A 22,274-nucleotide genomic window follows, 5' to 3' on the forward strand; every position below is an offset into this window, starting at 1 on the left:
GCACCAGCAGCAGCAGCAGCAGCTGCAACAGGTCCAGCAGCAGCATACTCAGCAGCAGCACCAGCAGCACCAGCAACAGCAGCAGCAGCAGCAGCAGCAGCAGCAGCAGCAGCAGCAGCAGCAGCAGCAGCAGCAGCAGCAGCAGCAGCAGCAACAACAACAACAGCAACAGCAGCAGCAGCAGCAGCAGCAGCAGCAGCAGCAGCAGCAGCAGCAGCAGCAGCAGCAGCAGAGGAGGAGGCCCAGCAGCAGCAGCAGCAGCAGGACTCAGTCGTGGCGCTGCCCTCGGAAGCCAGCACTGAGCCGTGAGTAGAGGTCCGCTTGCGGCCCCAGTCGTCAGCGCCACAGTATCGCCTTCACAGCGCCTTTCAGCACCTTCCAGCACCCATATGTACATGTGCATCGCCCTTTGTATTGCGGCGACACCAAGCTGGCGGTTTTGCGACCAGCTCTGAACGAGGCTAGCCTCACCAAGGTCATGTCACTCAAGCATCGGAGCTCCCCAACGGCAACTGGTGTCCTGGCGACCTCCGTCCGACTCCCTTGTCCCCCCCCCCCCCTCCCCCTCCCCGACTGTAGCCCAAGCCGTGCGTCAGCTGACTGGGCTCGGACTGCCCTGACCAGTCTACCGTTCAGCTTGCTGCGCCCTGTCTGGCGGCGTGCCCTGCCCTCTGACCGACCGCCTCGTGCCGTCATCGCCAGGACCCCGGTGCTGTGCGACAGCCTGCTGGAGAGCATCCAGGCCGATCTGGACGGCCTGCGCGGCCTGATGGGCAGCCCCAACTGGCCCATCGACACCATCTCCATGCAGAACGTGAGTGTGCCTGCCGCAGCGGCCTCACACCGCGGCAGTGTCGTCCCGTGTCATCCTGCACCTTGTACCCACTGCGGCCATGTTGTTCCATGTCGTCCCGTGTCGTCCTGCACCCTGTCGTGCCGGCGGCCGAGAGCGGCGTCGGGCGGTGGCGGCCGGTCGCTGGTCACGCCTGGGTTGCCGCCGGTCGGCCGGTGCCGTCTCGGCCCTCAGCGGCAGGCCCCACCGAGCTGGCGGCACCAGCTCGGTTCGGACCGCCGGCCTGCCCATCGCCGTGTCGCAGGCTCCACGCATTCGGCACTCATCGAGACGGAGGTGACCCACCACGGATGGTTGTGCCGGTTCCGTTGTGAGCGCCGCGCTGTCGTTTGCTTGACCGTGGCTGCACCGGAACCGCTCAGCCTTAACTTTGGAAACAGCTCCAGCTCGTGTGGTGCCACCAGCTCCGTTTAGAACAGTTCTGGGAGGGCAGAGCACATGGGTGAAGGAAGTGAGCGTTAAGAAGGAAATGGCGCTGGGCAACTGAATGTATGTAGGGGAAGACTCCAAGCCACAGTGATGTACTCGCGCTGCCCGCCCGCTCCGCCAAAGTGTGGGGCAGGCGACGCCACATGCCTTCGGCAGCTGGGTCCGTTGTCGAGTCCCAATGACGCACACCTGTGGGTCACGATAACGTTTTGGTGTTGCGTTCGCCTGGTGATTATTTTGCTATACATTCGTCATAGTGCGGCCTTTTATGTCCTACCGACGCTAACTTCGGCCGGGTTAGGTATTTACCACGCTCTTGCGTCCGTGGTGTGGCCGGTGTCTAGACGCGTGATGGCTATTTAGGGCATCCTGTAAGCCTCCTGGTCTTGCCTCCCATATTGCAATCGTCATATTGGGTCGGTCCGAGGATATTGGCAGTACGCAATGGCTTCGTTGTGGCTCGAGAGCAGGCGGCTGCTGCAGCCGCGTGCAATTGTAGACAACACCCGACAGGCTGCGGGTAGCGTTTCGCGGCTCGTCAGACGTAATGAGGGCGGGGCTTCGCCGGAAGTGGGCGGGTTCCGGCCGCTGGCGCGTGGCTTCCGTCGGCGTCGGCAGGCGGCAGGCGGCAGGCGGCAGGCGTCCGCTGTCTGCCCGTCGTCTGGGGCGGCCGTCGCCTTGACTGACACGTACCCCGGATTTGGCCCGTGGCCCCTAGTCTGGTCCACGACCCGTGATCTGGTCCGTGCCCGTGATCTGGCCCGTGGTCTGATTTGGCCCATGAACCGTGATCTGAACTGATTTGTGGTCCATAATCTGATCCGTGGTCCGTGATTGGGCCTGTAGTTTGAAATCTGGTCCATGACCCGTGATCCGGCCCATGGTCGGTGACCTGGTCCATGGCCGTAATCCGGTCCGTGTTCCGTGATCTGGCCCGTGACCCATGGTCTGGCCCGTGGTCTGTGATCTGGTCCGTGGTCCGTGGTCCGTGAACTGACCCGTGGGTAGTGATCCTACCAAAACCCGTGATCTGACACGGTGGCCCGTGACCTAGAGACCCGCATTGCGGGGCGGTGGGGGGGGGGACGAGTAGAACGTGCTATGTAATCACTTGGTGTGCGATGGAATAATGGTGTTGTCCGTTGATGTGGGTCTCACTCAGCTGGGACGGCCATGCGCCGCTCCCGCCGGCTGTATTCAGCCGGTTACCCGCTTTGCCGGTCTGCTGTTCCACTCAGCGGGAGTGCTCCTGCAAGAGTGCTCCGCCGTCGACGACCCGTGCCTGCGGGCCTGTGCACACGTGCCTGATGGCCTGCGCACACGTGCACCCCAAATCGGAAGCGCGACTCGATCGGCCGACGAAGAATGTCACGTGGCGGGCTCGTGCGGCAGGCCGCTGTCAGCCGTACGCTCGGATGTGCTCCGGGAGGGGCGCCCCAGCGGGACGCCGACAGCTGGACCGATTGGGGTCTGGCGATGTCCGGCAGGCGCGTCAGTGGCGACGGCTGCCGGCGGCGGGCCGGCCACGCCACTGGACCCGGTGTCAGGCGGCGTCCCTGCTCCTCGTGCGTGTTTCGGTGTCAGGCGGCGTCCCTGCTCCTCGTGCGTGGTCGGGTGTCAGGCCCCTGTGAGGGGTCCGGTGTCAGGCGGCGTCCCTGCTCCTCGTGCGTGGCCGGGTGTCAGGCGGTGTGCCTGTTCCCTGTGAGGGGTCCGGTGTCAGATGGCATCCCTGCTCCTCGTGTGTGTTTCGGTGTCAGGCGGCGTCCCTGCTCCTCGTGCGTGGTTGGGTGTCAGGCGGTGTCCCTGCTCCTCGTGCGTGTTTCGGTGTCAGGCGGCGTCCCTGCTCCTCGTGCGTGGTTGGGTGTCAGGCGGTGTGCCTGTTCCCTGTGAGGGGTCCGGTGTCAGGCAGTGTGCCTGTTCCCTGTGAGGGGTCCGGTGTCAGGCGGTGCGCCTGTTCCCTGTGAGGTGTCCGGTGTCAGGCGGTGTGCCTGTTCCCTGTGAGGGGTCCGGTGTCAGGCGGTGTCCCTGCCCCCCGCGCTGGACCGGCGCCGCTGTGCGGCCGGCTGTCTGTGATTTCCCGTCCCCGCGGCGAGGCGGATGGACTCCCCACGTGACATGGCTCAGCCCGGCTTGACAGGCGCCGGTCATGGAGAGTCGACTGTGCTCTGGGATGTGGGGCCCGCATCGGCGATGTCGCCGACACGCATGCGGCGGCTCAGGAATCCGCCCACACCGCGCCAAAATGTCCGCGCCATTTTTCATCAAGCAGAGGCCAGGAATTTATGGACCATGACTCCGCTCTTCCTGTGACAAATCGGCGCTGCGCCCCAAACTCGATTCGGGCGCGGTAAAGTGGATGGTCGCCGCCGGCCTGGAAACTGCGCCATGCGCGACGAATCATCGCAGTTCATTGAGTTACTGTAACGCCCGCTGATCTGTCATACGGCCCATCGGCCGCTGATGGTGACGTGCGCCGGTCGGACGAGAGCACGTCTCACCGGCGCCCGTCGGCTGCTGATGGTGACGTGCGCCGGCCGAACGAGAGCACGTCTCACCGGCGCCCGTCGGCCGCTGATGGTGACGTGCGCCGGTCGGACGAGAGCACGTCTCACCGGCGGCCGTCGACGCGGACGCCGCCGCGTCATCAGCGAGACGCGCGGTCCGCAGGCGCGCGGCGTAACTGGGGGCCGCGGTGGTGGAGGCTGCCGGACCGGTGGACTGCCGGACCTCGCCGGGACGCCCGCTCACGGCCAGCTGACTGGCGCCAAGCATGCTCTCCTGTCAGCTGATGCCATGTGAGCCGGCCACGCCAAGAACTCGCCGCTTGAAACCTAGCAAGCGAAAGCGATGGACTTCCCCTCAGTTTTGCTCGCGTGCTTACATGCTGCACCTGACAACTAAAAGGTTTCCAGTACACGCGGATTCGTACAAGACCAAACAGAGCAACGACGTACATCATGCAGATCAGATGAGCTGTCAACGGCCTTTACTGAGGTCTGGTGCGCTGATTTTGCCACCTCATTCTTCGAAAAGCCAACGAGTTTGTTAGCGCATTGGGGCGAGTAATTTTCAACCGCTACACGGCTGGAAAAAACATTGATATGCGGCATTTATGTATTCAGTTTACACGTCCTGGTTCAGAACATCACGATAGTATCAGTAGCAAAATGGCATAACACGGTTATGCTGTGTGCAGATAAAGTATATCGCCAAAATGCAATCAAGTTCTGCTCCCACTCTCCACTTCAGTGTTTGTCATATTTTGTGCGCTGAATTTTACGAGACGTGCCCACCGTCTGACCGCGTTTTGATGAAAGCATGCGTCGGAATTCGTTTCTCTATAGCATGCCATTCGACGGGACGTGGACGACTTGCGTTGCTTCCTTTACGCCAGCTAGGTGATTCTTGGGACATACGCCTGCCAGTGAAGCGGAGCTTTTTGTTTGATTTTCTTAATAGTTTCCGTGACGGGGACGTGCGCCGAATGGTACTGAATCCATATCTATATTGTCGGACCACAGAGCACCGATCAGTTATGCCTGTTTTGTTTGGTTTTGCTACGGAGGTACCTGGACCGCGCGCGGGAAGTGTCGCCAGCTGCTTCCCCACACGACTGGAAACATTTTGCAATGTCCCCTTAAGATTGTTGAACGGTGTGTCCAAGTGGAAACATGTATTGTGCAGCGGCGCCAGGTTTTATCAGCCCCCGTGTCGCGTGCTGCATGCAACTCGTTCATGGAGCGGAGATGCGGAGACGAAATTCTACTTAAGTCGGTGCAGCCGACGCATGTGAATGAGGGCCGGCGGGCGTCCTAACCCAGCAGCGTCTGGCGGCGCCTTCCGCTGGCGCCTCGCCGCGGGCACCAGGGAGCGGACTAAGCGTCTGCGGCGGCGGCGCCGGATACCGAGCCAGCCAGTGCCGCGTACCCTGACCACGTCACCCGCCTGTCATGGCGGTGACCAGTGCAGACGGAACGGCTCAAGGCCAGGGCCGCCCGCTTTCTTCTCTCCACAGACGTACTACACGTGCGTCATTGAAAGCAGTCGGTTCAGACAGGTACGAGAAACAACTCCAAACATGCGTAATATTTGGTGTGTTACACTGGTACCCGTGCTCCCGGGTGGTCGCCGTGCAGACGGCATAGCCTACAGAACAGGCCGTCTATCTCACCGCACGTCTGACACGTGGCGGCCGTGCAGACGGCACAGCCTACAGAACAGGCCGCCTATCTCACCGCACCTCTGATACGTGGTAGCCGTGCAGACGGCGAAGCCTGCAGGACAGGCTGCCTATCTTACTACACGTCTGACACGTGGTAGCCATGCAGACGGCACAGCCTACAGAACAGGCTGCCTATTTCACCGCACGTCTGACTTGTTATTATGAGTATGTTAAGCTACTGTATTCAGTCAGCCCAGGCTGCCATCCGCCTGCACTGAATGTATTTCCTCGCCGGATACGGCGCACACCAGGACGTGGAAACGGCGGTCAGGTTGGCACTCGTTCGTAGGTCATTCCCTCAGATTGGGACCGGTCGCGGTCTGTGACGAGCACTGGTCTGGTCGAGATCTGACGGGACTAGTCTGGTCTGTTCTGGTCGAGGTCTGACGTGACTGGTCTGGTCTGTTCGGGTCTCTTCTGGTCGACGTCTAACGGGACTGGTCCGGTCTGTTCTAGTCGACGTCCGACGGGACTGGTCTGGTCTGTTCTGGTCTGGTCTAGCTCTGACGGGACTGGTCCGGTCTGTTCTGATCGAGGTCTGACGGGACTTGTCGAGTCTTCGACGGGGACCGATCGGAGTCTGCGGTTAAGACCAGCCGGGAGGACGACATTGGGTGACAAGAGACCGACTTCGATGCAGGAGACCGTTTTGGGCGACACAGGCGGCGGCCCGGACCGGCCAGCGTGACCCGAGCGGGCGCGTCGCACGCGGGCCGGTGTTGGGACGGCCGCTGGCCCCCACGGCGCGGCGCCGAGCTGGCTAGATAGTGCTACGGCGAAACCCCTGCCGGCAGGAGTACTGCGACACCAGTTAAACGCGACATTATTGCTTCTGAAAAACTTCTGCAGGCTTTTTATACGCAACATTACTTCTACCGCAGGCTTTAACGACGTCCATTTATACACGAAATTCCTTGTACTGTAAAAACTCATACACGGCATCCGCATTACACGACACAACTCATGCCCCAAATTATATATCAGTCATTGCTTCTACAGCGAAGACTTAACCGCAAGTTTTTGCTGTACACTGGCGTGTAGTCTTTGCAGTAGAAGTAATGCCGTGTATAAGCAATGGCTGTGTAAGTTTTACAGGGGAGGTAATGACTATTATAAGTTTAGCACTTATGTCGTGTTCAAGTATTGACAGTAGAAGTAATGTAGCATTGCTGTCGGTGGTAGTCTTCGTCGCTGACTAGTGTCGTGGAACTGTAACCGGCGGCGGCGGCCGGGCCTGATGCCCAGCGGCCGCTGATCCCGGGTCTGAGGGGACCGGCGCGGCACCGTACTGACCCGATGGCGTGTCGCCGGTCGATGCCGGATCGAGTCGGCGGCTCGCGCTGAACGGCCGCCGTTCGTGACAGCGTGCTGCGAGCCGCCGCCACTCGGGAGAGCGGCGGGCGGGCCGCGGTTGGCCGGCAGTGGTTGCGGGCTCGGGCCGGCGCGCGCGTCCGGCTCGCTGGCGTCGCGCCCGGGGCCGGCGGCCGCCCAGGCGGGATCGCGGGGAAGCGATCTTCATCCCGCGTGGTGCACCAGCAAAAATGATCGATCGCAAGCACGCTCTGCGTCGCCGCTCGTACCACAAACCGAGACCACCGGTTAGAAACGGGCGAGCGGAGCGGCGGCCGCATCGGCAATATCACCGGTGCAGATGCAGGCGCGCCCTAGTGCGTGGAGGGTGGGGGAGGGCGGACACCCCGTCGCCGCTGGGGCCCGGTCAGGCTCCGGGGTTGCGGCGGCGACGGTCGTTCCCACAGCTTTTTGCAGGCTCGGCCTAGTGGTGTACGTCGTCGGCCGCGGCGGTCAGGTCTCAGTGGACGCCGCGCACGTGCTCAGCGATACAACCCAGGGGGCAGCCTTTGGGCCGAGCTCCCTCGTTCACTTCCGCTCGACCGGCCGGAAACAGGTATCTGCCCGGCCGGTGGGCTCGCGAGCACTGCTCCCCCCATGATCTCGAGAATTATGAGCGCTAGAAAGGAAACAAGAACACGATTGGAAAGCCCTCGTCGATGCGAGCTCTGATCACACATTGTTTATACATATTTGCCATTATTGAGGTCACTAGAGCTCATCACAGGTCGCATAATGTAATAATTTACCTTATACCCATTTAACTAAATGGTGCAACACCTTTATGTGCCAGTGTACGATTGTTATGGAGAAAATACACCATGACACATATTTAATATCGATTCACTGATACATTTGGGGTCACGTCCCATTAAATGCATGGCGTATGAGATGGCAATATCAGTATATTTGTCAAGTGTTCAAGTGGCACATTTGTGTTTGTATTTGTTTTTACCTCACTTCGTGTGATTGTGTTTGAGTTGTGATTCGTCTTTGGCTAGGGAATAAGCGCTTTCAGCGTTGGGAAAAGAACAAAAAACAAGAAAAAAGACATCGTTCGTAACTTGTTTTTGCACCGCAATCCATCACATTGCTGCCCGTATAATGTCATGTCAGGTCAGCACATTTCGCGAGACCAATCCTGGATGAGTGCATAAATTATGTTGTGATGGAAGCGAACACCATGGCCAATTAACTATTGTTATTGTAACCTTTTGAGGCTGGTACGCATCATTACACTTCACATTGACATCTTCACTGCCGATGCGTCGTCAGATCCGCTGACGTTTGATGACAGTCACACTTCACATTGACTTGTTCACTGCCAATGCATCGTCAGATCCGCTGACGCCTGATGGCAGTCACATTTCACATTGACATCTTCACTGCCGATGCGTCGTCAGGTCCGCTGACGCCTGATGGCAGTCACATTTCACATTGACATCTTCACTGCCGATGCGTCGTCAGGTCCGCTGACGCTTGATGGCAGTCACACTTCACATTGACATCTTCACTGCCGATGCGTCGTCAGATCCGTTGACGCTTGATGACAGTCACACTTCACATTGACCTGTTCACTGCCGACGCGTCGTCAGATCCGCTGACGCTTGATGACAGTCACACTTTACATTGACATCTTCACTGCCGATGCGTCGTCAGATCCGCTGACGCTTGATGACAGTCACACTTCACATTGACATCTTTACTGCCGACGCGTCGTCAGATCCGCTGAAGGCTGATGACAGTGAAGGCTAGAATCCATTCGATGGGTGGAATTCGATGGGAAGCATGAGATATTGTCTCGCGTAAAGCTGTGTGCTTGAGATAGCTCCGGAAGAATAATTTGAATATGCGGTATACGGACCGGAATTTAAGTTGCCCGTTGGCCATTTGGGTTCTTGTATGGAAGTGCCCGAGGGGCGTCGTTTGGCCGACGGCTATTTGAGACATCTTATCATTGCAGCTCGGATTGGATGAAAGCGAATAACGGGGATGCTGCGCGAAGCTTGTAGCTAAATGATCCCTCGGGGCACTTCGGCTTACTTGTGCGTGTTCCGTTGCCATACAAAGCTGCGGAGAGGTGCATGTATCAAAAGTACGCGCGCCTACGGCTACCTGTATTCAAAGTAATTGTCTCGGTACTTTGTTATTTTATGAGACGTATGGACAGACATACCTATCGGACCTATTATATGCCTCTTCATCTGCTCCCTTGCCACGGAGCTGGCGCAAAGTTGTATACTGAACTCCAGCTGCAGCGCATGTGTCCAGACAATACCATCCGGGTTTAAAGCATAGCGCACAACCCTCAAAGGCCCGTTCGATGCCATTGTGCGCGCCGGATACTGTTGCTGCCTACGGCGTCTGGGGTTCTTTCATCAGTGCGCCATTCACGGAAATGTACACTCCATTCCAGTATTGAGGCGAGCTGAAATTGAAGTCCTTGGAACGCACCCTTATGAATTTAGATCATTTTTTGCAGAGATTAATGTTTTAGTCTTACAAATAAGTGATGGGAACAAGTCACTCCACCTTATCGCGCCAACCCTGATGGCCATTATCATGAGCATAATTTTTGATGAGCTTCCGAGAGAACGCAAGCCAACCAGTGGATGGTAATCTGCATCGAGCGGGCGCCTGAGTTTTAAAGCCGCTGCCAAGGCGCTGGAGCAAGGGGTAAGGCCGTGCTGGTATCGATGGATCCGCGAGTGACAGATTCGAGTGACAGGCGCGAGTCTGTCACGCGCGTCTGTTATCGGTGGCGGGCTCGACTGGACCCGCCTCAGACTCATGTGGTGGACGGACGGCGGCTGAGCCGGCTCTGCCGCCGCCGAGCCTGTGCCGGTACGGGGCGGCCGGCGGGCCACCGCCGTACTGAGGCCTCTTCAGAGGCCTCCCCAGAGGTCATACGGTCAGAACTTGACGCTCACTCGTGGCCGGCCGCGGTGAGAGCAGTTCGGACTGGCCGGAGCCCGCCAGCGCCGACCGCTGCAGCCGTCCGCTCTCACCCCGCTCACCAGAACGGTCGGCCTTTACCACCGGCCAGCGCGGGTGTTGCGGTCGATATTTCATCCGCCGCGGCTCGTGTGGGTTCTGCGTCGGCTCGTAATGACTGCGCCCGGGAAGTCTTCGGTAGCGAGTGGACAGCGCGGAGCTGTGTGCGAAGCGTCTATTCTCTGTGGTGCCGGTGTTCGTGGAAATGCACTGCTACCCCCGCGCGGGGGAGGGGGGGGGGGGCGGGGCGGGGCGTTTCCGATGTGGGTTGCTGCTGACTGCGGGCCGGGACATCCGCCGGTCAGCGGTCAGTGGGGGCCGGTCAGATGCGCAAGTGGGCGGGCGGTGGAAGCGGGAAGAGGGGCACGATAAACGGCTGAGAACTGAGGTGAGAAATAAATGATTTTTTTTCTAGCAGATGAAGCAGATCAGCCATCGTGCCTTGTAAATTGGTACGAAGACGTGCGCTACTTATGGCTTTACCAGTAAAGCTATACCTTGCCAAAATTTGGTCCTGTCCGTGTGCTACCAACTACCTTACTAGAAACATCCTACAACTGTACTGCGTTTGCGCTGGTTGAGAGTATCATGCACTGGTGTGAGATGGGCGTCCGAGCATATCCAACGCGACAGGCTTTCTCCGTGTTTGTGTGTAATACTCAGGGACCTGGCAACACTTACCGAACGTCGCGCCATGGTGTCATGGCGTTACAACCGAGTTATTTCGTGTCATGATAACCGCGTTGTCACCGTGGCAGCGCGCTGGGCGATATGGTAGCAGCGCAGTGGGGATGTTTCGTGTGTATCGGTCAGCAATGCCCGACTACCCCTTAAGTGGCAATGTATCGTGCATCAGCATGATCTTACAACCATCGAACGGTTGGGTGCTAAGAATTGTACACTTCTTGGATGGGAATGGTTTTAGTTATTTTTGAGACATCTCAATAAAATGTCTCAAGCTGCTGGCCACCGTATTTTACTTTGTAGCTAGATCAGTGGACTGCCGCACCGATGTCACCTGCTGGAACGGCTCACATTCGTACGCAGCTCGTGCGTCATAGGCTGCACGGTTGCCCAGCGATTTCTGTTTTTATCTGCGATTTTTCTCACGCGGCGAAACTGTGGCGACCCTCTGGCTGGAACGATTGTGGGATCGTGAGCTGCTCGGCTTGGCTGGTGCCATCGAACTGAACCCGGGTCCGGACAGTGCGGTGGCACGGCTGGCGGCGCCTGCTGCAAGGACGGGAACGCTCACCGCATACCACGCAAACGGTCGCAGCCTAAAGAAGCAACTGGGCAATCTCCGTGTGTGTCCCGGCCCTGGGACGCTGCGACGTGGTAGGGGCGATCTCCGTGTGTGTGTCCCGGCCCTGGGACGCTGCGGCGTGGTAGCAATATCGTAAACCTGGGTGAACGACACAGTGTTAGACTCCGAGCCCGATGTCGGATTCCAGCGGCACACCTGGTTCCGTCGAGATCGTGGGTATTTAGGTGGCGGCGTGGCCTGCGCCGTCCGCACGGCTCTGCTGCCGCCGCGCCTGTCAGACCCGGCCAACGCCGAGGTGCTGCTGATCCGGCTGCAGGGTGCATCGGTGACTGGCCGTGTGTTACCGCGTCTGGTGATGACCCTGCAACTGACCGAATAGCTGCTGCTCTGTCAGCGGTGCAGCCGCTAAACTGCAAAACAGTCGCCGTCGGAGATTTCAACCTCCCTGAAATATAGCGGACACCAGCGGCCGGTGGTGCCGCTGCCGACCTGTGGAGAGCGTCGAATCATACCACCAGGTTCGTCGACGTGTGCGACTTGCTGGGTCCGAAGCAGTGGGTCTGTCAACCCTCTAGAGAAGAAAACATTTTGGACCCAGTACTGCCTTGATGCATACCATCACAGGTCGACGTGCAGGACGGTCTTCTGAATTCAGACCGCAAAGGGACCATTGCCATCCTCAGTGTTCCTGTAAGCAGTCGGCCCGTGGTCAGGCGGCGACTGTGATCAAATATGTCAACTCCATAATTGATTATAAGAGGGCTGACTTGAACGGTCTGCGCTGGAGTCTCCCTGATCCCGCGAGAGCTGCTGGAGGACGCCGGAGTTGACCAAACAGTGGACAATTGCACGCTGCTTGAGTCGACCATCGCTCACCACGTTCCCATTGTGATCCCCCGGTGTTGACTGCCCCCCCCCCCCCCCTCCCCTGGTTCGGCGGTGCGGTGCGATCTGCTCTCCGGCTGAAAAAGGCAGCTTTCAGACGTCTGCGGGGGAAACCCGGCGCGGCTTCCGCGGCTGAGTTTGCGAACAGGAGACGTGATTTGAAATCCGTGTCCAAGTCCAAGTACTCTCAATATTTACACAATCTCACCGATGACTTCAGCACCAATCCCAAGCGGTACTGGTCGTTTTTAAAATGCGTACGAAGAAGTCACGCAGTCGTGCGTAGCTCTGAACGGACTCTCGTGTCGGATGACATGGCTCGCGCTGCTGCGTTGGCTGGTGCCTTCGCTCTGAAATTGACCGATATCCATGTGCAAAACCCTCCAGATGCACCATGCTGTCCAGTCGAATCACTGGGCCGCTTGCGAGTCTCTGCGGCCGCGTTGCCATCTGCGCTTACTATGGTCATTTCCAACAAGACCTGTGGGGCTGACATCAGTGTTCATGTAATCACCGAGTGCGCGGGCGAGTTCTATGAGTTCCGGTGGACTCACTGTGGGCTCTGGTGTCTTCCCGTGGGTGTGGAAGGAGGCAAGCATCGCACCAATTTATAAGAAAGGTGGCAAAAAGGAACCGGCAAGTTACAGAGGTATACCCTGCTGCCACTCTTTGGAAAGATACTGGAATGGGTCACGTATGGTTAGCTGTTCCACCACATCTCGCCGGTGTTGTGTCATCATCAGCATGGATTTATTCCTAAGCGTTCATGCGGTACTAACTTATGTTTGCCTGAAATCGGCTTGGAGGCCATGTTGGACGGATAGCCATTTACACCAACTATTCGGCTGCTTTTCAGGGCGTCAGTCGTGAGCCTGTGATCCACAAGCGAAGGCAATCATACCACTTGAGGGAATCGGCACTACAATGGCTTATCTCGTATTTGTGCGGCATACGTTTGCAAACGTGCGATTGGTTTTAGAAGAATGCAGCGTGGTCTGGACGGGGGTGATCAATTCCCGTGGTGTGGAGCGGTGGGGTGAAGCACAAGTCTGTTATATGGCTGCTCACTCGCACATTATCCGAGCAAACAGCTTCTCTTTCTTATGAAAGCCTTCTGCTTCATTTCAAAATCTCATTCCAAGCTGCACGAGAGTGCAACATGATTTGCTCTTTCTGAGAAACATCTTCAAAGGTAAACTGGATTCTCAAATCTTACTAAGTGGTTTTCCCTTGCTTGTGCCGCCTCGATCGACCTGCACCTGAACTCTTCTCGCTGTACCTCGCGCTCGTCTACAGACAGTACATAGCGGTTCGTTTTGCAGACTGCCAAGGGTTGGGAACAGTTTCTTGGCGGGCAGCGCTAGCGTGGATATTTTTTGGGACATTTTTAGCATTTCTAGAGTTCATGTGATCAAGTATGTTTTTACTCGGTAGCGTTTCCACTTAGCTTTGAGATGTTATCATTTAATAATGTTCATACAATTGTGTGCTGTGTATTTGTTGTATTTCATTTAAACGACTTCGCCTGTTAGTGAGGTAACGTTCCGCTGGCGATAAAATATTGGTCGTTGCGTGGATTTCCGTCTTTCGGCACGTAAGAGAATCTGCAGGTCGTCCAGTAACTGCAGGGCGCTTCGGCCATATTGAGCAGATGCCAGTTCTGCCTAAGACAACACTTGGATGCGTTGGTAATAGTTCGCAATTATTGTGTTAGGCGTGTCATTTTGCGCGCCTTCTGGCAAGTTTAATTGTCCACCGCTGGCTTGCTGCGATGAACGTTGGTTGACAGGCCATGCCGGCGCACAGCTAGCCATACCGTGATTTCCTAAGAAAACTCCAGGCGTTCTACATGTGAGGCTATTGAAACAAACATCGGATGTGGTGAATTAAGCTCACTTATAACATTTGATATGCTTTTAAGTGGAAAAGACTGCCCTAGACAACACGATTTGTCTATTTAGTAAATATGCTTCTCAATACGTCATTGTTTCATCGCGTCATGGAATGATCGTGTGACAGCAACCACTGGTAGACCTGTGATCTCCTGAGAGGTAGCACGGGCTGGAGGTGTTCGCTGAGGCAAATGTCGGCACGTGCTCATGTTTTGGCCCTTTCTGTTGGTGTTCTAGCATATTTGTCCGTGAGTTAAGGGTGTTGACTTGTATTCGTATGGTAGGTTTTAGCGCTTTTCTTAAGTCATTCGACTACAAGTTTTGTTTCGTAAGAACTAGGAAGAATGCAAACATTCTTGCATTATATAGCACGAAACGTAATTCGCGTTAGAAGCTTGCAAGACTGGAATAACATTGGCAGAGTGCCAATTGACGGCTGTCATGTCTGGAGATAATGCTCACGACCGTCATATGTGAGCAGCTCGACAGTCTCTTTTTCTTGACGTTGAATGCTGCATGGCCAGTGGAATGTGAGAGATTGAGTGACATTAGTATGGCGTCATAGATGCCGGGGCAACCTGGAAATAGTGCGCACGAAATGGTATGCACATTTTCGCGGGTATACAGCTCCGAGATTAGAGGTTATATGTTTTAAGAATGGTAGGGCTGTGAACTGCGCTGAATGATTTTCAAAATGGCTGTTGTTTCATTTTAAAACCCCATTAAAATGTTGAGCACTCGCTTTAAGGCTCTGAGCGAAACTTGACCTTGTTTGGCGTCTTGACGTCTGAGTTGCATTGCTAAATCTGTATTTTGTATTGTATGCATATGTTGGACACATTGTTTAGTGTTGTATAACGTTGTATGTGTATATGGCATTGCGTACATCTGAGTTACCTTGCCAGACACTTTGAAATGCCCTGAAGTAAAATAGCTTTCATCATTCATGATGTTTTAGCATCCTCCTCGATGTCTTGGAATTTATGATGCAGCATATTCACATAGGATTGGCCACGCTTGGTGCTCTTGGGTGCTTAAGGGGCATTTTGCTTTCACAGAAATTTTGCTGTACACTGGGATCGTAGCCACGACCCATCGGTGACTGATTCCGCATGCTGTGGCCGTGTCAAATATGTCAAATGTTCCAGGTTTCCGATAATGGAGGAGCGGTGTCTGCCCCCCCCCCCCCCCCCCGCTCTCCCTTCCCCGTAATCCACCGACTTTGATACGAAGGCTGCGATTTTCGATGCACAATTAACATTAAACATCGCTTAGTTTTGCATAGGTATGTGGGCAATGGCTGTGAACATATGAGCCCGTCAGAGGTGAGAGGCTGGATGGGGTTAGGTCGGCAATGCTGCATGATTACTGAAGAAATAGATTTCAAGGGTTATTGTCCCAGTCGCTTAGCGTTGTGCTAAGTCCAAGCGGTGACCTCTTTCGTAACAACCGAAAATTATGGAAACGGTGAAGGAAATCCCAAAAACGAATCCAAACCGCACTTTATGGGCTGCTGAGATAGGAATGCCTCCGTCCTTTTTCTCCGGCATGCGCTTTTGAGCAATCGGAAAGTCGTCTGCACGGTAGCTGATAGGGTTGTTTAAAAGCAGAAGGCCGCCGTATAAAATGGCTATCGTCGGGAGCACGCAACATGGCGTCAGGAAGCAGACACTTTTCCGGGTCTGGTTACAGTAAACCGGACGTCAGTCCTCAAGACGGCAAGGCATTCATCAAGCAAGAGTAGTCGGCCTGCGCTGCCGCCTGCTGTGGACAGTGACCCCACCGAATGACTCCGAGGGCTTTGCTGATCTGTGGAGTCCAGGCGTCACGGTCCTCAGAAGCTGGGAACTACGAAATGTCAGCGCAGTGCAGAACTTGAAAACATTTGAGCCGACGGAATTAATGCCAGAGGCACGCCGGAAATGTCCGGATCAGTTAAATAAGAGAAAATGTCAGAAGCTAAGTGACTGGGTACCCACGGGTGTCGATTTGCTTCCTCCTCCCCCCCCCCTCCCCCAATGTTGCACCCTGCAAACCCGAATAGGCCCCTCAACATGGTGATGTCCACATTAATGCGGAAATTTAAGTAATGATCTCAATGTAAAAGATGGTCTCTTCGATTGTTTCCCAGCCAAGAGCGACTGAGAATAAACGCATGCGAGACGCAACCTTTAAAGCGCTTACGCAATAAACACAACGAGAATGACCGATACCAAAGCGCAGTGCATCCATGTGTATAGCGCTTATTATGGGCTCCTTCCTCAAAAGCTTTCAATTTATTGTTTGTTGTGCGACGAGGGTTGGGGTAAATGCAGGAAACAACGGCTCAGCCAGGAGTCCAGGTCGTTGCAGGATTCCCATATGTTTGCCGCGACCTGCTAAGGGCTGAAAGTTACCTGAACATTTCAAAGCGAAACTCTCGCCGAAATGCTGTTCCTGATGCAGAGGCAGATACGTCGCAAAAAGCATGACCCTTTGCCATTGTCACAGAGACAATGTGCACTAGTCATGCTTGATATTTTTTATCTGATATCTGAACGACCCATTTAACACCTTCAGATACTGTGCCCCCCCCCCCTTCCCTCCGCCATAAGGGCGGTGGTATGACCCCGATGTACCCTGAGGCAGGCCATTGTGGTTCTCATGATCCTCTTCAATCACCCCCTTCCCAGGCGTTGCCGCGGGGGATGCAGGAAGGGAGTGTTTGTATTTGGTCTCGGCCTAAATTTAAAAGTTGAGAATAGAATTCGGCGCTTTCCGAAATACAAAGGAGTATAAGACACGGTGCTGTGTGACAGTTACATGCGTTGTTTCCCCTCAGTTACGTTTTTGCCCCCGTTAGCCTAAGAGCCTCATGACTCCACCAGCTCCCTCCCCTTATTAATGGATAGTTTACCCGCTTGCCCTGCAGTGGTGCCTGGTAATGCTGGCCTCAAAAGCTGCAAAATTACTGTTAAAACAATTGTAGGGCGAATGTTCCACCGGATGAGATGTCTGAAGCCGCTGCCGGCTCCCGGTCCTGTGGCATTGCTCCTTCCTGTGGATAGCAGGGAGCACGGCTGCCCTTTGATTCTAAGGCACCGTGACGCGTCGAAATGCGCTCCGTGACGATTGAGGTTGTGGTCCCAGAAAGAGGTTTGAGGGCAATTGCCATAGTGTTCGCACTTGCTGAGCCAGACTACTGCCGATGGCCTCCGCTGGAAGTCTGATCAATAGTTGTGACGTAGCCATGGCATCCCATGAGAGTGGGGGATTGGTGGCTGTCAAGGTGGCTCTGCATTGTCGGGGAGATCGAGTCCCGCGAACGGCCGTCGTCCCGCGCACGTGCTGCCGACGGTGGACTTACTTGTGGATCTACATCCCACGGTGGCGTTGGTGTCTATGCGTGCAATTTTTCTTCGTAGCGGTATGTGGGTGTGCTTGGCCCTTTCTTGTGGTATTCTGGTATATTTGTCTGCGATGGCATGTTTTTTACTCGCATTTACTTTCTCGGTTGCGGCACACTTTCGATTCGGATGTGACACACACGGACATGACATGTCCGTCATGACCAGCACAACTGCCAAAATGCCCGTGTTGTGTCACAGAACACGTTACGTGATCGAGGCATTCAAACAGCGGCTTTAGCTGATCGTTAGCCAACTACCGGCTACCGGTACGATTCGTGCTGACGTTCTCCAGGCACGAACATTGCCATGGCCATATTATCCTGACCTTGAGCACAATACAGTCATTGAGGTGGTGTGGAAGCGTGTGATTTTTCTTTAACACCATGCAGACCTAGGTAATTTCGAATTAGGCGACACGAAATGGTCGGCATTAGTTTGAGTGCGTCTGGCTCGGAAACAAAAGGATGTGAAGTACTGAAAAGGGCATAACTGTGAGTTGAGGGGAAAAGATGACAGTGAAAATATAAAAATAATAAATGACTGAAAATGGCCACCTCAGTTCAAAACCCCATAAATGGAACATGGAAAAATGAAATGGAATATGGAGCAGTGCCTTTAAGTTGTTGTGGTTGAAAAGAAAAATGGCTAAAGCGACACCCTAAATCTACTAAAAAGGCGGGATGCTCCCCGGATTTAACCGAATTCCCTTTCAAAGTTGGAGGAGGGGGGGGGGGCTGGGGTGCCTCTTCCCCATCTGAATGGGAAACTACGCCCGTGGTTGAAATCTGGAGTAAAAAAAGCTGTAGCGACGATATTTTCCCTGGGTATTTTTCGATATTTACGAAAACGTCATGCACACCTTCCATGTGCCGGAGAAGTAGGGAGATGTCATGACGTGATGCGAGACGCTTCATTTCCCTGCGCCTGTGCCACTTAAATCCATGGTGCTGATCGAAGGGTTGCCGAATAACAGCAGCACGTGAGACAAGGAGGACCGTGATTTATCACTTGCGCCGCTGTTTCCGTTTTATAACCTAGTCAGTCATAATAAGTGTGTGCTAAGCAGCGCAAGATTGTGCTTAACTGTTTACAGAGGCGATATGTCACTCTTTTAACCGTTTTAACGAACAGTCCATTAGCCGGTCTGTCTTGAAGCTTGACGGAACTGGGTCTCGTGCCATAAGACCAGAGAGTAGACACCATACAGCTCGGTCGAAAAACTGACTGATGGCCCGGTCCGAACGTGCTGATGAAATTGCTCCTAGAAGTTTCCCACCGTGGGCAAGCTGAAGGAGGCCATTCTGGCTGCATGGGATGAGGTGGCACTAGACGCCAGAAGGAGCAGTATGAGGCGGTGGAAACGAGGTTGAATGCTGTGGTTCAGGCTGCTCGCGTTCTTGTTCAGCATGGATTCTCAATAAATAATGGGCAAAGCAACTTTTTGGCACGTCTCTTCGTGTGGGCTGGAAGGGCAAAGAAAAAATCGGCGCTTGCACTTAATTGCACTTGCACTTTATTGCACTTGCACTTTATTGCTTTTGCAATTTAGCACATACGCTGTATATTTTTCTTCACTGCATGAAATAATACGTCCATGTCTAAAGTCTTCTTTTACATATATGATCAGTGTGGCCCCTTTTTGGAGGTCATTCGGTAAATTTACGTTATCACCCAAGCATTTGTATGCGTATTAAATACCGAAAAAGTTCAGCTCTAGCATTGCTCAGCGTTGTTCAGCATTGTTCAGATTATTTGATCCAATGCTCGCGCCTTGGGCCCAAGTTCGAATCTCTGTTGCGTCGTGGCCCCGGACGTCTTACATGATCACCCCAGTCGCTGGCGCTATATAAAAGCGCGCGTGGCAACGTCCGTCGTGCCCGTTAAGAAACTGGTGCATCTATAGTTGTCTCGATTGTTCTCCCAGAGACCGTTATAAAACGGTGTCAACCGCCACTGGATCTCTTTCGGCAAGTGGCGTTCATAAATCAGGTTATTTGAAAGATCCTTTGTCCTGCTAGAACATACTATACATTGGTAATGGGACGGAACAGTCTGGACGGTCATTATGAGCTGTCGTCAGCTGTACGGATGCGGGGCTGTGTCTTGAGGTTTTGGAGAGTTGCGAGTGCCGCTGGTTAGTCCGAAGTTATCCGAACACCTGCAGCCCGTTTGAAGTTTATGGTAGTTTCAGGATCGTTTGGCGCCAGTTCGTAGGTGACTTGCCTTGACCTCGTGCTCTGTCCGATCGCTGTTGCTCGCCAAATCGTAACGATCTGTGCCGAACCGCAGCCTAAAAGGACGTGCTCTTGCCATTGCTGTGCGACGGCGGTGGCCTGTCTGTTTCCATGCCTGGCTCCGTTCATTTCCATGGCTGGATCAAGGTGTGGCCAGATGCGTAACAGCGGATCCGCGTGGTCTCGATGCCGTCTGACAAGCTCGTTGGTGCCGGCAGATTCTGATGGATCAGGACCAGGCCCTGAGCGCCGGTGGCAGCGGCGCTAGCGGCGGCAGTGGGGGCGCCGAGGCGGACCAGCAAATGGTCTCCTACAACCCGTCCCTGCTGGACTTGTTCAACAACGAGACGGACGACCAGCTGTTCCCGGATTTGTGCGGCCTGGAGGAAGACGAGGAGCTGGCGCCGGTGCTGGCGCCGGCCACCGCCACCGCCACCGCCACCGCCACCGCCACCGCCACCGCCACCGCCACCAGCTCCAGCACCCCCGCCTTGGGCGCGGCCGCGGCGGCCGGCCCCGTCCCTCCCCCCGCCCAGACCGCCGGCTCGGCCACTGTCACCGCAACGGCGCCGGCCAACAGCAGCCTCAACACGCCCACAGTGGAGATGAAGGCGCCGCGCTTCCCGGCGGCGTCGTCGGCCGCCAGTAAGCGGCAGGGCGGCCGGCGCAAGTGAGCGACGAACGGCGGACCGCGTCCGGACTCGGGCGCCGACGGCTGGGAGCGAGTCTGGCGACGGCTCGCAGCGATGGACGGCTGGCAGTGCAGCACCGCGGCACCGGTGGCCGCGCCACTCCTGGCCGCAGGAGTGTACCTGGCCGCGTCGTTAGAGGACGGTGCGGGGCCGGCCGGATGGACGGTCCTGGGCCGAAGGCTGTGTTGTCTGTCTGGGGAGCGGCCGGAACCGCGTTGAGAGGGCTGTCCTGCACCGCCGGCCGCGTCGCTCCTGTCCAGAGCACGGTCTTGGACCGGAGGCGGGATCTTCGGTCTGGAGCCGTGCCTCGTGTCGAGAGCATGGTCCTGGACCTGCGGCTGCGTGAGGCTCGCATCGCGAGGGTGGTCCTGGGCGTGCAGGCACGCGAGTCGTGCCAACATACCGCTGAATCGTCGGCTGCCGAGACCGAGTCGAGAGGGCGGTCCTAGACCGGCGGGCGCGCAGGTTGTGTCGAGAGGGCTTAGAGGGCGCTGTCTTAGACCATGGGCTGCGTGGCTCGTGTAGGAGACGGACTGGGCGCTGGATGGTGCTGCGGCACGGCGCACCCGCTGTCGATTTGTAAAGGAATTGTGACCAGCGTCGCGGTCATTCGTGCCTGGGGAGGTGTGGACGCCGCCTTGTCCGTGGCGCGCGCGGGAGGACAGCGCCGCGTCTGCCGGGACAAATGTCCCGCGGCGGAGGGACGCCGGCAGGCCTAGAGCGGGCGGCGTGCGGGCGTCAGTGCGAGGGCTGCTCGAGTCTGGAGCGCCGGGCGATGACGGTTGTGCTTCTGTGTGCTTGTGGGCCCGTCCGGCCGTGTATTCCACGCCGCTTGTTACGGTGTGGTGTGGAGTAATTGGCGCATAATGCGTGGATAGAACAACTAATGTATTGAAAAACATGAACTGACGCATGGTGGGGTCTGTGAGCTGCAAGCACTGTCGTAAAGCGTAACATGAACTGACGCATGGTGGGGTCCGTGAGCTGCGAGCACTGTCGTAAAGCGTAACATGCCAAGTCTAGACTTCTGCCTATCTCTTTGACCTGTGGTATCCTGAAATGTACCGTGTCCACGGCTTTATTGCATACACACTGCACATACGCGTCCCAGGTGGAGCCCTGGGGAGAGCTGCTTTCCACTTCTCGAACTCGGTGGCGCACGTGCTGGCCGGTCTCACCCCCGGTCTTCCGTTCTGCAGTCACCCCTACCCAACGCATTCGTTTGCCAGCCGATGAAGGGAGAAGAAATCGCATGAGCCATCACCTATGCATCTCCGAGGGAAGGTTAGATTGGCGAGTGCCTTACACCCGGTGCGTGCACACTGGAAGCTGTGGCATCGTGCCATAATAGAGCCCGACCTTTCTGAGGTGTCAAAGCTGCAAGCTGCCGTCACCGCACGTGACATTCATTCGATGTGTCGTTCCCGACCACATATGGCACGTCACGAAATACTGCGGTGTCACGCGAGGTCGCACGTCGACCCGGCTGCATGTGGTGCCGCCTCCGTTAGACAGCTGAGAGGCAGACCCGCGCTTAGTTGTTCGGTGGTGACTCAGTGGACGCGCGAGTCAGTTGTCGCCCCGTCGCAGCTTCTGTGGTCTGCGTCTGAATTATTCACACGGGTTGAATCGGTGGTCCGTGGGGCTGCAAAGCTCTTGTCGCCTGGTGGTGGGCTGCAGCCCATGAAATACGCGGTGGTGTAAGCCCGGCAGCTCCAGTTTTGTTGATTATAATTTGGTCTAGTTTCAAGCGCGGCCTGTCGTGTTTCTCGTATGTAATCTGCATATTCGACCAATGTTGGACTGTCAAGGAACCGCATGACAGTGAACAAGACCAACAGAAAGTCACGGTCTCTCTTTGTTTCACTAATCGTGTGAGCCGGACCACGCGATCAGCTGCGGTCTTGACATGCTCTCAGTCGGCATTGATTTCTTGGTTCATCACCTTATTCATCTAGATGGGTTTGAGCTCGGTTTATCCTCATCCACCATATGTTCGTCTACCCCTTGCATTGATGGTCAAACAGGTATGCAAATTACCGACGAAAGGAAAATGTTTCTCGGGCT

General features: G+C 55.7%; 1 protein-coding gene across 1 annotated transcript; it reads left to right on the top strand.

Moving 5' to 3' along the window:
• The first annotated feature begins 201 nt into the window (after positions 1 to 201).
• On the top strand, positions 202 to 21,817 carry LOC119105443 (uncharacterized). The gene is made up of 5 exons (XM_037228907.1): positions 202 to 305; positions 703 to 814; positions 19,734 to 19,958; positions 20,052 to 20,160; positions 21,798 to 21,817. Exons 2-5 carry the CDS (start codon positions 770 to 772, stop codon positions 21,815 to 21,817), a joined length of 399 nt encoding a protein of 132 aa, XP_037084802.1. The 5' UTR covers positions 202 to 305; positions 703 to 769.
• Positions 21,818 to 22,274: the final 457 nt, after the last annotated feature.

Source organism: Pollicipes pollicipes, unplaced genomic scaffold (genome assembly GCF_011947565.3).
Source record: "Pollicipes pollicipes isolate AB1234 unplaced genomic scaffold, Ppol_2.1 Scaffold_6138;HRSCAF=7277_pilon_pilon_pilon, whole genome shotgun sequence".
Classification (NCBI taxonomy): Eukaryota; Metazoa; Arthropoda; class Thecostraca; order Pollicipedomorpha; family Pollicipedidae; genus Pollicipes; species Pollicipes pollicipes.

Coding starts and splice junctions, on each gene's coding strand:
- LOC119105443 (XM_037228907.1), top strand. CDS start 770: ATGGGCAGCCCCAACTGGCCCATCGACACCATCTCCATGCAGAAC. Junction 815..19,733: donor ACACCATCTCCATGCAGAAC/GTGAGTGTGCCT, acceptor TGGTGCCGGCAG/ATTCTGATGGATCAGGACCA. Junction 19,959..20,051: donor CCGCCACCGCCACCGCCACC/GCCACCGCCACC, acceptor CCCCCCGCCCAG/ACCGCCGGCTCGGCCACTGT.